General features: G+C 40.0%; 1 protein-coding gene across 3 annotated transcripts in view; it reads right to left on the minus strand.

Moving 5' to 3' along the window:
• Positions 1-15,241, minus strand: part of COL18A1 (collagen type XVIII alpha 1 chain) — a 129,187-nt gene that overhangs the window by 48,227 nt on the left and 65,719 nt on the right. For 2 of the 3 annotated variants that reach the window (XM_075180483.1, XM_075180481.1), the window contains one exon: positions 831-1,375. In XM_075180483.1, the coding sequence (XP_075036584.1) occupies positions 831-1,375 (545 nt within the window). Of the gene's footprint in view, positions 1-830; positions 1,376-14,359; positions 15,030-15,241 lie in introns of those variants that run through there. The other variant, XM_075180482.1, reaches the window with a different exon arrangement.

Consider the following 15,241-nt stretch of genomic DNA (forward strand, 5'->3'; position numbering starts at 1 on the left):
CCTTCAGCTGTTCAGCACCCGTTGTGTCCCTCCCTCTGTACAGTAATTATCACACACATATTCTTCCATTTCCAACTCTCAATTTCCCCTTTGTGTCAGCATCTCCTTATTTTCCAATGGAAGAAAACACCCGCTTTGTTCACATAGTGCAGACAGTAGATTCCATGCATATTACCCAGAATTCATCTATTTACACCCCCGGGGAAAGAATGTGAAAATCCATGTAGCAGGCACAAAAGATAGAAAGTGAATCAATGGGAAAATAGACACCATTGAGGGAGCAACAGGAACCATATAAAAATAAATAGACACTATGGACCTGAGTCATTAAGGAAAGTAAACAAAAAAAAAGGAGTATCTTTGCATCTTGGCAAAACCATGTTGCATTTGAAGGGGAGGTAATTTAAAATGTCGGGGCACATTTATAGTTGGATTAGAGCATTTCCTAGACCAAATTTACATTTCAGTGTAAAAATAATGCTATCAAGGGCCTGATTCATTAAGGATCTTAACTTGAGAAATTTCTTATTTCAGTCTCCTGGACAAAACCATGGTACAATGCAAGGGGTGCAAATTAGTATTCTGTTTTGCACATAAGTTAAATACTGACTGTTTTTTCATGTAGCACACAAATACTTGATAGCTTATTTGTAGACTGAAATTTTAAGTTGATATTTATATCTATATATCATGCAGGGACATAGTCATGCAACAGGGGTTTTTGCCATTGCTGCTTGCAAGTATACAACTTGGCACAGCCACTGTAGGATCTCCTTTATTTTCCTGGTAACAAGTGCCAGTTTGTAACCTTATCCTGAAAAGACCTTTACCTGATAGCGGTCGGGATCAGCACCTCCAGCCTGAGCAACAAAAAGACCGGACCCATCCTCTAGTTCCATCTCGTCAGGTGATCTCTCAAACCGAACCCTCTCCAGTTCATCACAATCCATGAACAGCGCAACCTGCTCTTCCTCCACACTGATGGCAAAGCGCGTCCAGCGGTTCATCAATGATGGGACATTAAAGGTGGCGGCAGGGAAGGATACTGGCGAACCAGGCTCTGTGTAGTAGAAAATAATCTGCTGCTTACCATCTTTGACGTCAGACAGCTTCACCCCAACGTACACAATGGATTGCGAGGCGTCGGTAATCGAGAATACCATGCCAGCCTTGTTAGTGGTTGGCTGAATGTGGAATAAAATCGAAAAGTCCCTAAACATGGGGTTCGGGAGATGGTATTGGGCCACTTGTCCTGTGTTGGCATCCTCTCCGAACACATATCCGGGACTCTTGTCAGGACCAAAGATTTTGGTGATTTGTTCTGGTGGTGGATCTCCAATTAATTGTAAGAGGCCAACTTCTACACTTGCCCGTTCTGTAAAAAGACCAAAGGGAGAGAACCACAATTATAAAATAATTGTACAACACAAGTAAATCAAAAGACATCCTTTGTCGCTTGAAATTTCACCTGAGCAATAAAATATGATAATTTGCATCTAAAAAAGACAAATTAATAAAACATGCTAAATTCAATTCAAACCATATATAAATCAGGCACAATTAACAAAAAACAAGCTAAGACAACCTATAATATTTACCAATCAATTTTAAAATATTTAGACATATAAAGATGTGATAGAAATATCAATGTAAATATGTATCAACAACAAAAAATGTCCCTCTATCAAATTACATTTGTCAGCTTGTTTCCGTCTTTGCAGAAGCACAATAAGTATGGTTCATCTGCAAATATTTCTTGCTCTGTTCAAATCAGTTTCTTACAGTGAAATAAATTAATAGTTAATGAGAAAATAGTTTCAAAAGTTGCTTACTACTTGCTAATATAATTTATTGACTAGTATGTAAAAAAAAGTGTGACTGCCTTCAAATCGAACACGAGTCAATAAATAAATTGCTCTGTTAACAATGTACAGAATTGTACAGAATTGTGAGGGAACAAGTCTACTTTTTTGCAAATGCCTTTACTTTCACAGCTAAGTACCGGGATTTGAAGGCCAATATGGTGGAGTTTGACAGGGTGCAAACCTGAGCAATGATGGGAGGAATTGGGCAGATCTGGGGCGATCCTTGATCCTTGCAGGCTGTGGATTAAGTGCAAGAGAGTGCCTACTTTTGTACCAACAAAAGTTTGAGGGACAACATTACAACATAAATCATCATCTATTTATATAGCGCCACTAATTCCGCAGCACTCTACAGAGAACTCATTCACATCAGTCCCTGCCCCATTGGAGCTTATAATCTAAATTTCCTACTATGGACACACACTCACACACAGACAGAGAGGGAGAGACTAGGGTCATTTTTGATAGCAGCCAATTAACCTACCAATATGTTTTTGGAGTGTGGAAGGAAACCAGAGCACCCAGAGGAAAACCATGCAAACACAGGGAGAACATACAAACTCCACACAGATAAGGTCATGGTCGGGAATCGAACTCATGACACCAGTGATGTGAGGCAGAAGTGTTAACCACTAGGCCACTGTGCTGCCCTAAATGAGATAAAGGCACAGTGGTAAGAACACAATTAGGACGAAGTTCCCAAAGAGAATTTTTCTCCCTGGAAAAAGACTTGATTTTTCCAATACTCTTAAAGTGTCGAAGATCAAGTCATTGTATCATTTAAATAAGACACACATTTACCATCTTCCAATTGCAATTTTGCGGGAAATAAAATTTCTATGTGCACTTTAACCACGTAATAGAAACATTTAAACACAAAAGCAACATGTAATAAATATCTGCTTACTATTATGAATAAATTAAGAAGCAAAATCAAGTAGAATTTTACTAGAATTTTTTTTTAAATGAATTAAGGGGTGGTCCTAATGTGATGTCTCGCACTTTCCCCCATGTGAACCTGCAAAGTGTCCACAGATTAATTTGCGGGGACTGTTCCAAGGACAGTTAATTGTGCCTGCACATTGAAATGCGCTAGGCCGGTGTGACGATTATGTAGTATATCTAATGACTGATTGTTATTTTCTGTTGAATTCATGCATGACAATGTGTATATTTTATGCAACCTCTCAAAGTATGCTGACTAACCTAGGTGACCTGTGCAATTAACAAAAAGTCTTTTGAAACTAGCCAAATAGATAGGATGAGTATGAAGTCCCAGAGTTGTAAGCCATCTAGCCACTCAAGCAGAGCAGAGGTGAGAGATTCTCTGAGGGGCCCAAACATATATCTTTGTGATAGATAATTTACTTCGGAAAGCTCTGTGTTATTTTTTGAATCAATCTGAGTTAACTGAAAATGTAATTCCTAAGGTGGGGGTGAAGAGCCTGTAAGAAGGGTTTAAAATCTTCTGCTTTAGACATTACAGTGTGCATTTTTCATGAGGGGGTCTATCAAGACTGAAATGTCCTATTCTTCTCAATTGTGCTCCCTCACACAACAGGTCTTAACTAGCAACTAGTAATTCTGATTTTATATCCTATTTTATTTTGTATAATTTTGTATGTCTGGTTATTATTTTTTTTTTTGTAATTAAGCCTTGGAAACATTTTTCAGATTAAATAAATTTAATCTAGCGTGTTCTCCGTGATTCTTTGTGAACTTACGAAGCCCAGGGAGGCTCATGCTACATGTGTATGTGATTTAAGGTGGAACATTAATAAGTGGTTTTGGTAAACGTAAAAATACCATAATAAATCCTTCCTAGTGACAGAAAAGGTGTATTCATTGCTAAGTGACTAAGGTAACACCAGTCACAGCCAGCTGTTCAGATTGCTGTGTCTGGGACAGACTGAGCGTTCGTGACAGCCAGTAAGTAGGCACACTTGCATACCTCCCAACTGGCCCTGATTTAGGTGGAACAGTCCTGATTTCAGGGGACTTTGCTGACATCTCACATAAAAGGACTTTTGTCCTGATGCAGAGGCAATTGGGTTGTGTGTCCCACTAAGTGATTGACTCTAAAATATTGCATGTATAGCAGCAAGTGCACGTGGCAAGAAAGGGGTGTTTTTACAGAGGGGAATTTGGACGGCCAAGCAGCTTAGGAAACGCTAGGCTCACATCCTGTGGCCACCCCTCCGATGGGTCATGACCACTTCTCTTGCGCTCACTCTGTCCAGGATTGTGAATCAACACATATTGGGAGGTATACACATGTGCAAATAAAAAAAGCAGTGCAGTTCATTAAAAAGAAAACAATAAAAGCCAGGCCTTACTGTTTACAATAACATGCACTGATAGCAACAGATGTTACAAAATACCTTATAAAAAATTTAAAGGAAAAGTTAAAATGTTAGACATGATGTAAATCATTAAAGAAACAGAAGATAATGACAGAAAGGGACCCACAGGTCTATGCATGTTTTGTTTGTGTTTATTTTTTCTTTTGTTTTATTTGGGAATAGGGGGTTCTCAACAACCATATGTTTATCCCATACATTTCTTCCTTGTCACTGCAGGAGTCTGCACCATAACTTCAATTCTATGGAGCTATTACTCTTTCTTTAAGAACAGATCTTTCTTACTATAAGTTACCTTCCAGTCTTACGCCTTTCAAATTCCAAGTGTGTCTCCCTTGTTTTAGAAATGCTATTTATCAGTCTTCCTCATTCCAATTTAATATACAAAAATACCCATTGTTAATGTAAGTTTTCAACATGGTTAAGAGTCTCAAATGCAATGCTAATCAAGAATGGCAGAAGTAGCGGAAAACATCCACAGATCTTTTCCCAGCAAGATTTTCCCAGATTTCTGTCCATTTGTCCCAGGAGATATGCTAATTAAAGTGTCTTCATGGGAAAATTCTTAAGGCGCGAGGAACAGCTGATGTTTTAATGCCTCTCAGAGCTCAATGCAACTTCACTGTACATAAAGAGTCTTTTACTTGTGAACATGTGCTATGTATGTCCACAGCTAATCGTACTGTACTCACTGTAATCACTCAGTAATTTCACAGCACAAAGCATCTGCCATATCTCACTTATGCTTGCTACCTCTGATAAAACCTGTACCATGCTGGTCTATCATCCAGATATTTGTGGCTTCTCAGGGAGGAGTGGGGTATCTTGAGGATTCTTGAATGTCTCAACAGCTCTGTTTCATCAGAAAATGTTTTGGAATTTGCTAGCTGCAAGCTGCCATTTTTCTGTGATAGTCCACACCTAGGGCTAGATTTACTAAGCTGTGGGTTTGAAAAAGTGGGGATATTGCCTATAGAAATCAGATTCTAGCTTTCATTTATTTAGTACCTTCTACAAAATGACAGCTAGAATCTGATTGGTTGCTATAGGCAACATCCCCACTTTTTCAAAACCCGCAGCTTAGTAAATATACCCCTAATCTCAAGTCACTGGCTGGGGTCAATAAAAAAGTAACTCAGTTGATAACTACCTAAAATACAGACATCACAATCTCCTTTACTTGCCAACATCAGACTTCTTATGCTTGATGTTAGATGCCAGTTCTGGCCTGAATGCAGCCTATCAGTTCACTCGGAACTAGTGACATCACTGATGCATGTGAATTGATAGTCTGAATATTGGTTGAATATAGGCCTAATTTTGATTCTGCTCACAAAACAGCTGCTTCCGCTGTCAGGGAATTGGTACACTTTAAGGTGTACAAAGAGAGACATAGCTAAAATAGTACAATGGGGCTCAATCAGAGTTGGACAAATTTGTGTCAAAAGCCATAAAACACGATATGTGCAATTCAAAATAAACACATAAATGGGTCAAACATTAAGTGAATCATGATGCGGCATAAAACTCAAGGCACCATTCATCATCATAAAACTTGATTAATGGCCTTTTTATAGGTAAAAAAAGAAGCTTTTAAATAGATAAAAACAGTGGGGTGCCCCCGCACCCTGCAAAAGCAGCAACCAGCACCAGGCTATGACAGACAAGGCTGGTGACGACGCTATGATAGTGATACCCACAGCGTGGGGTACCTCTATTATATGTCACAAAGTCACAGCCTGCTAAGCACGTGGCTGGATTCCCTGAATTAGGGAACTTGTAGTTCTACAAGTGTCAGCATACCCATGGAGATTATGGCTGCCAGGGCTTGCTAGGACCAGTAATGCCTTAGAAAAAAATGCTGATTTCTGGCATTTAACCACTTATTACACCAACACCAACAGAGAGGAGCCTCGGTGCTATGTCCTAGGGGAGGGGACACACATTTTTTTTTTAGCAATTCCGCTAGGTAATTCAGCAACTTGGTGAACAGACTGTGACTGTGTGACATTATGACAAGTCACCAACCCAGCCCTGCCGGGTGCTGGATGTGGCTTTTGCGAAGGCACCCAATGCTGTTTGTCACTCCACAATTGAAACAAACCGGAGTTCACATTTTTAAAAACAATATTATATTAAAGCTTCTTTTAACACTACATAGGTCCGTGCTGTTGATCACCATCAGCAGCAGCACAGATCTTTTGCTCCAGGGGTAGAACACCCACAAAAGATTTGCCTCCTGACCTCCTTACAGGTATATATGTGGCTTTGTCCACAGATATGCAACCTGTCCTACATTTACATGCAAATTCAAATTACTTTCATTTATCAGTTTGTGCCAGCCCTCTTGCAAGATTTACTAAATACACTGTTTTTCATTCTAGCATCTTTCTGTGCTTTTCAGCCATGTCTTTTCAGACACAGTTCTTTATTTTAGTTGCCCAATGATATAACACAGAGCTGGGTAAATCATACAAGTGGAAACAAGAAAGAATGCACAGCAAAACTGTGTTGGACCCCAAGGTAACAACAAACTATGCCTGGGACCAAGACTGGCTTTGGCATTTCCAGCGTCCCCCTCCCTCATGGCAATTTGAGCCGCCCCACTGGCCCGGGGTGCCTATTCTGATCTCTGCTCCCAGAGGTTAAGGGAAAAGGCACCTATGCCCAAAAATATATATATTTTGGCACGGGTGGGATGGTGGGGAGCCCGGTAAGAGCTGTACTCTACTTCCGCAATTACTGGACCTACCGTTTTCCGCCAGCCTTGACTGAGATATTTAAATGCATGGCTAAAAAACACAGAAATGCATGGCTAAAAAACACAGAAGTGACATGAAGGCATAGACAAACCGATAAATTCAAAGTCATCTAAAAGTTGGACACAGTAGAACAAAGTCCTAATGATGAGAGGATATGAATAGAGTCAAATATTATAAAAGTGTTTGCGGGGGCGAGCCACAGTCCAACCATGATGCTTTAACCAGGCAAAGCGACAAATGTTCTATTGTTGCCATCAGAAAACTATTTGATGCTTCTGCAATTATTGCATTCTGACTCATCTTGTAAGAGGATCCCTTATCTCACTGTGACTATATAAATGTGGTAACATGATGGAGAAAGTCCTTATCATTTCCTGGCTGAGCGCTCAGAATTCACACTCTAAAGCGTAGATTAAGAGATTTAAGACTACAATACTGCTCTGTTGGACTTGTAAAGTACAGTGGTGTACAGATGCCAGCCATACAAGAACACTATCCCCAGTGGGGAAACACCCTGGACATAACTAGCTATATCAGTAACTGAACTAATTGCTGCTGAGAAGAACAAACAGCTGCCTTGGAAGAGAAGACAAAGATGCTTAGTATAAAAACAAGTATTTGCAACTGGGTGGATTTTATAAATGCAGTATTACAGAGACAGGGGTATTATTATTATTATTATTATTATTATTATTAATATTGCATGCAGCGCCAGCAGATTTCGTAGCACTTTGCAATTGTATAACATCTGAGCTTAGCATGTAAGCCCATCAGCAGTTCATATCAATGTATAGCACTGAACACCAATCCTTTCCTATCTATAAAGTGAGACTTTCAGCCATCAGACATGAGAAAGCCATAGACTGATGTCAGAATAAGAATTAGTAGCAGATCCTTCCGCTCTATACAGTGATGATTTATAATAAGGATGGTTGTAGCTAGTACCTGGAGCTCCCAGTTAAAGCATATATTTGCAGGGAGAGCATTTTTTCTGGGAAAAAAGATGTACCAAACTCTCCTCTTTTCTATCCACTTCCCATCTATCATCATTTAATTATATAGCGCCACTAACTCCGCAGCGCCGTACAGAGAACGCACTCACATCAGTCCCTGCCCCAATGGAGTTTACAGTCTAAGTTCCCTAACACACAGAAAAAATAGGGTCAATTTGATAGCAGCCAATTAACCTACTAGAATGTTTTTGGATTGTAGCAGGGAACCGAAGCACCCAGAGGAAACCCACGCAAACACAGGGAGAACATACAAACTCCACACAGATAAGGCCATGGTCAGGAATTGAACTCACGACCCCAGTGCTGTAAGTCAGAAGTGCTAAAACTTAGCCACTGTGCTGCCACCTATCCCCTGTCTCTGCCCTCACTCTCCATTGACTGCCCTTTGCTGCATCCTTCACTCCAGCCCTTTTCCCCTCACTTGGCCCTTCATCCATTAATTGACCTTTTTATTATTCTCGCCCTATACTATCTCTCACAATCCACCATCACCATCTCTCTCTCCATTCTGACTTCTAACAGAAATAAAGCTCTGGTTGCTATACCACTAATGTAGTTCAGCAGTTTAGTATCCAAAACAGCGCTATCTATTTTGGCTCACGTACAGTCAATATCTTACAACTACCTGAAACTTGTTGTTTTCCAATTCACTGCACTGAGAGAGACTAGCAGGCTGCATCACTGATTACATAACAATTTATGTTTCAGAATTTTTTAAATTAACAGCAACTCACACAGCCAGAGGCCAAGTTGTTTCCAGATTTATTCAAATACTCCCTACTGTTATAGTAACTGATATCACAGGTGTGACCTGTGAATGTTACCTGACATAATTTGTTGGGTTAGATAAACTCTCTATTAGGCCAGACCCACTGCTGTTAAAAACCATGATTTTACTAGCGTTTTCCATATTAGTAAAACGGCTCCATCCCCACTTCTGCTTGGTCATGTAGTCGGTGGCTAAGTGGTTAGCACTTTTGCCTGAGAGCACTGGGGTCATGAGTTCAATTTCCGACCATGACCTTATCTGTGAGGAGTTTGTATGTTCTCCCCATGTTTGCGTGGGTTTCCTTCGGATGTTCCGATTTCCTCCCACACTCCAAAAACATACTGGTAGGTTAATTGGCTGCTAACAAAAATTGACCCTAGTCTGTATCTGTGTGTTAGGGAATTTAGACTGTAAGCTCCAATGGGGCAGGGACTGATGTGAGTGAGTTCTCTGTATAGAGCTGCGGAATTAGTGGCGCTATATAAATAAATAGTGATGATGATGAGTTTCAGTGGCACAGCAGCGTCTTTTGGATGTTTGCTCTAATTGCTTAAGTTCGCTATAAGTGTCATCAATGGAGTGTTCTCGATTGCACCCTCCCAAATCGAAATGTTATCGATCCCTTTTGACATACAGCATTACTGGCAATTTCTTAACACCAGTGGATAACTGGTCTGACGGCCAACAATACCATACACGATGTATATGGGGAGTGATTCTCCTCTGTTCAGTGGTGACTGACAGCTCAATGTCAATAATGCACTGTACATTTATCTAAAGTCCCCCTTTCCCTTAATGTACACGTGGGGACATTAGGCAAGTGGTGAGTGAATAGGCACATGAAATGGCATAAAATCAATTCCGTAGATGCGCATGGTACAGCTTAGGGCCAGATATTAATCCATTACTGCATTCGTGTGAGCCTTAATGTATCTGGACTCTATGAAAGTTTCTTGTATGATGTGATCTCCATATAAATGTTGGTGATTTGCTCACTGACTGTCATGCCTCTGCCACAGAACACTTTATACATCAGTCAGCGGCTTCAGTTAGCAAAGTATCATATGATTTGAAAGTTCAAGGATTATTTAATTTATATCTATTAAAATCATATGTCATAGTTTTATATAAAACAACATGTACAATGTATCATTTGTAATTTTCCTTCAAAGGAAAATTTAACTTAAATTACAAGCAAAGTCTTATACTAAAGAGACACTGGTAACATTTAAAATTACATACATAAATCTTCCCATGGGAAAGTATTATTTTAAATGCACTCCAGATTTTTGTGTAGAATACAGTGTAACCGAGGCTTGGGATACAGGCAGTAAACAGGAGAGACCTAATTTTGAGAGCACTGGAAACCCCCAAAAAAGACAAAGATGAGGGTGGAACAAGAGGAAGAAAAACGTCCCCCCAAAAGAATAACGAACACACTACAGATGTAAAGTTTAATGGAGCAAAGGAAAACAGACTATGTGTTGTAAAAGCAAGAGGATGATAGTGATTCTAAGCATATAAATAGATATATCTTACTTATATGAAAAATATTATTTTATTTGTATAATATGCAGTGTGTTATATCTAGGTCAACACATGTACGACTAAAGTTTATACTGTTATTTTGTGCTTTTCCCCTTTTAATATTATTTGCACATAAAATGTATGAATCTATGTATTTGCTAACTATCATCGCTACATTCAGCTGTAGAAATAGAGCAAACAATTACTACTTTGATCTGCAATCTTGTGCTTCCTGGTAATCAGCCACCAGGGTATACAGAGAAACAAGGGCCCCACCACATATTTGTACAGATAAACAGAGGGTTTGGCAGAGATTATAGGCACACATGATGCATCTGCGTAAAAGGCCATTGTCATATAATCATGTGCCAACATGTCATCAGAAAGTAAAGAGCACTGGAACAAAATCAGATGGTTATATAAAATAAGTATATTTAAATTATGTGAATATCTACAAGTGAAGGACAATATTTAATAAAAAACTTCAATTTCCTTATACTTATCCATATATCTACGTGGAGAGGAAGACCCACAGAACACAGCCATGTAGCATGTGCTCCAATATGGATGCTAGGATGCCACTATCACATACCTCCTAATTGTCTCGATTTAGGCAAGACAGTCCCGATTGACGGACTCTGTACAGTTTTTCCAATCAGGACAGCTTTGTTCCGCCTGTTGGGAGGAACCTCCCATTCACTGTAGATCTGCAATCAGGGGAGGGCTGGCAAATTTTGGCCCACGGGACATGATTTGGTTCAGCAGTCTGTTTTAAAGGAAAATAAATGCAGATGGCCCAGTGACCCAGCCCAAGGTAGCCCACTATGGGATCGGCCCGGGGGGCAGATGCCCCCCTGCCACCCAGCCCAGCCTGCCCCTGTCTGCAATGAATGGGTAACAGAAGGAACAGGAGGAGGGTAAGGCGCAGCGCAGCGCTTCAAAAGTGTTGGGTATACCCCCATGGGTGCGGCCATGCCCCCTTTGTGACATGACCACACCCACTGTGGAAAGTATGCTATCATAGATGCTATACATCTGGGGTTAAATGTCTTAAACCTTCTAAAAAGGAAAAATGAAGGTGTTGCCCATAGCAACCAAACAGATTCTAGCTATCATTCTGTAGAATGTATTAGATTAGTAATAGCTAGAATCTGATCGGTTGCTATGGGCAACACCTTCACTTTTCCTTTTTAGAAGGCTTCATACAATTACCCCTGGACTTAAAAGACAAACCTTATTTGCTTGTTAATGCCTTTCACCATTATTTTCTGCTGGTATACCATATATTAATTTATGTATAGATAAATTCCACTACGGGCTCCTAAAGAATCACGTGTGTGGTCAGCTTGTAATACCAAACTTTTTATATTATTATGTACTTTAGGGGTGTATTTATCAATAGAGTTTTTGCTGTATTTATGGACTCCTCTGAGAGCAGAGCATTGTTTAGCTGCCCCCAAGACAATTTTTCCCCAGATTGTATGATTAATGAGTTTCTATCACTGCAATAAGAAGTGACAGAAAATATACATAACGAAGGGGTCTTGTTACACAGATCCCTTAGTGCTTTGTGGCTTTTGTAGCTATTTATATTTGGCTGTGTTTTATAGATAATTTTATATGACGGTTTGTTGAGGTGTTTGTCGGAGAATACAAGCAAAATTATATGATGATTAAATAACATACCAATCTGAAGAAGTGATCGATCAACAGTTGAGTAACGTTTATATTCTGTATTATTGATTAATCTTTTATTACTAAGTAAAATTATGTGGTAGCTGATTAAGGCAGACTATAGAGACATATAGACATGGCTGGTGGATTTGTCCTTTGATGTTTAGAGAAAGAACCAGACCTTATCCTCTCATTTATTTGTGCATACTTGTCTTTTTAGCATTATTTGGGTATGTATGCTTTGAGTAGTGCGCCTGTTGAATCTGTATATTTAGTTTTTATAAAAGTATATCCTGTCAATCATATTTGTATTAATAGTGAGTTATGATGTCATCAGTTTAGTGTCTATAAAAATATTAACAGAAGCCTCTACTGTATTTTTTTTACATTTCTTTTTACAGATATTAGAAGTCACCTTGGTTTGCTGTGACCTGTATGAAACAACCTTCAGCCCTGTTCCTTTATATGGTCACTGAACTCCTATGTGACTTATAAAAGCCACATAATTTAAAGTAGGCAGTACATTGTCACATATATAACAAATCATTCTGTCCCTCAGTTTAACATAGATTGGGATAAAGGTCCCAATTAAGTTTTTCTACAGATGTAGTTTCTTGTTTTTGTGGCGGTAAATATGAATAAATCTTAGACCCAGTCCAAAGACTAGATTTCCAAATTATAAAACATAAGATGCCGGACTCTTACAATACTGCTATATCGCTGCTGTTCTCTGTTATTAGCCCTTTAGAGTGCACCTACTGCTACCAAAAAAAAGAAGGCAGATGTTATTTCAACAAGAGTCATCAGAATGTAGCCAATCAATTTACTAGGAACTTGTGACATCACCGAGGTACAAGTCTTTACTGGGCTAAGGCAACTGGTGCATTTTAAACAGGGATGTTTTTCATTGGTGACAAAGGGAGTCTATTTATGACAATGCGATCAGCCGTAAACCCAAAGAAAACAGCTATTTTCTCTGGACAATGGCCATTGCACAATTTTTGAATGGGTTAACGAAGGAGAAGTCAGAGATTTCTCCTGCGTTAACCTACTGTTCGTGGCCTACCGCAGTCCCCATAGAACTATGGATGGACTGTGATGTTAGTAATTTACTAAGCAGTGGAAAGCATTCGTTTTCGCTGCAAACTAACGCCATCTCTGGATGGTGCTATCTTACCTATGTCTATGGGACTCCAATGAAGCCAGAATGGCTTTGTATGATCTCCATCCAGGTCAAATCCTATGTGCATATGCAAACTTTAGTCGGGCATGCACAGTTCAGATTCGGCGGTCGCTGTCATCCCTAGGTTGCCGGTGTGTAGCTCTGGCATAGTAAATAATAGCGGTGTTTCAATATGTATTGCTGTGATTGTCAGCGATGCATTTTGTTTGACACCGCAGTTTGATAAATAGATCCCAGGATGTGATGCTGAGACCATACTGAGATACCAAAGTGAGTGATCACTTAATATTAATTGTATGTTTATTGTAACACTGTGGCATACTTGCCAACTCTCCCGGAATGTCCGGGAGACTCCCGAAATTCGGGGAGGTCTCCCGGGCGAGCAGGCAAATATCCCGCATATGGCATCTGCTCTTCGCAGTGAATCGCGTCAATTTGGCGCTCCCCCCCCCCCCCCCCCCCCCCCGGCGACAAAATGTCGTTTTTTCCACGGGGGAGCCAAAATTATGCGAATTACTGCGCCCCGCCCCTCCCGCCCACAATCCACGCCCCCCTGCCTGGGATCTCCCGGAAGGAACTTACCAAAGGTTGGTAAGTATGCACTGTGGCCAAAATACAAATCATTAAAAGCACAGAGAGTTATCGATTAGCTACTTTTACTCTAAATGTTTGTGGACTACAACTTCCATAAAGCTCTGTAGGTGTCTTGTTGAGAGTGTCATGAAAGAAGTGTTTCACATACAGCTAAATTCCTATAAAGTCAGTTCCTGTTTGCCGTCCACCCAGTTACACCAATCATACATAGATATCACTTGTTCATCCTGGTCAACAACCTTAAAATGAATGAGTCACCAGCTATCACAGCATAAAATAAATAAATGAATATAAACATTCCAACATTGACAGTTGTTAGAGACACACAGATTAGAAGTTATAAAAATTCATTGCACTTTAAGCAACAGACTGGTGGAACAGCAGCTATATACAACCAGTTGTGAAAAAGTTAAAAATCTTCTGAGCACTGTACTTCCCTGTAATTAGAACTGCAAACTTAATTTAAGAAGGAGTTTCTTATAATCAGCTTTTCATTGAAAACCACACAAGCTGTCTTGTGACATAAGTCATGTTCAAACATTGTAATTTAAAGGAAAACGACCTTTCAACAAATATGTTCTGCAGACAGCTGACTACTGAAAACTCACTTACCTGACCACTCAGAAGAATTAGAGACTTCAATGGTCTCTGAACCTGTGAAAAAATGAATATATACACATGAAGCCCCAGAATCCTCCTCAGGGAGAGAGTCACATGACACGGGGAGATGTGCTCCCTTCAGAAAGTCCCAGCAGGCATCCTGTAGGGCCTTACAAAACCCCAGGCATGGGACTGGTGGTGACACTAAAGAGGAATTATTACACCTTGGAACCAGTAGCAAACAGAAAAACCACTCCAGGAAGCGGTGACAATTAGATTTAAGAAGCCCCTCCCAATCATGCAAAGCAGCCTCAATTTCCAGCACACTGGTATGATTCAAATAATTTGGCAGCATAAAAGTTTCAATTCCCAATTTGTGGCAGAAAGGCAGATTGGTGGGGACGGGCAAGCAATGAGCGTTTGATGGAGTCAATCTGGGCAAATAAAAAGCAGTCTTTGTGCGATTATTTCTAAAAGCTGTAGAGGTAGAAGCTTTAGTGCTGGTTAGTAAATCAGGATCAGATGTACTGGCATTATGATGTCCCTCTGAATGTATCACATGTGTATTAGGAGCAGCAGTATTATCATCAGTGGCAGCTATCCCAGAATGTTTAGGAAGGCCAATTCTCTCATCAGACTGATTTGACTCAGAAATATCATTATGCATATTATTTTTCATATGTAACACTGCCTCTGAGGAATTTAGTACATAATGGGATAGGCCACTGGCAATAGAGCCTGTTATTTTCGTCGGAATCGCACTGCGCATGCTGCCTGTGTGACCCTTGTGCGTGGCTCGCGAGTCCAGTGAGGCAGGACGTAAGGATGATCCATCTAATTCCAGGTTGCTGCTCTTGGGGACTGACTCTACATTATTGACTCCCTTCTGGCTTC

The sequence above is a fragment of the Mixophyes fleayi genome, chromosome 7 (genome assembly GCF_038048845.1).
Source record: "Mixophyes fleayi isolate aMixFle1 chromosome 7, aMixFle1.hap1, whole genome shotgun sequence".
Classification (NCBI taxonomy): Eukaryota; Metazoa; Chordata; class Amphibia; order Anura; family Limnodynastidae; genus Mixophyes; species Mixophyes fleayi.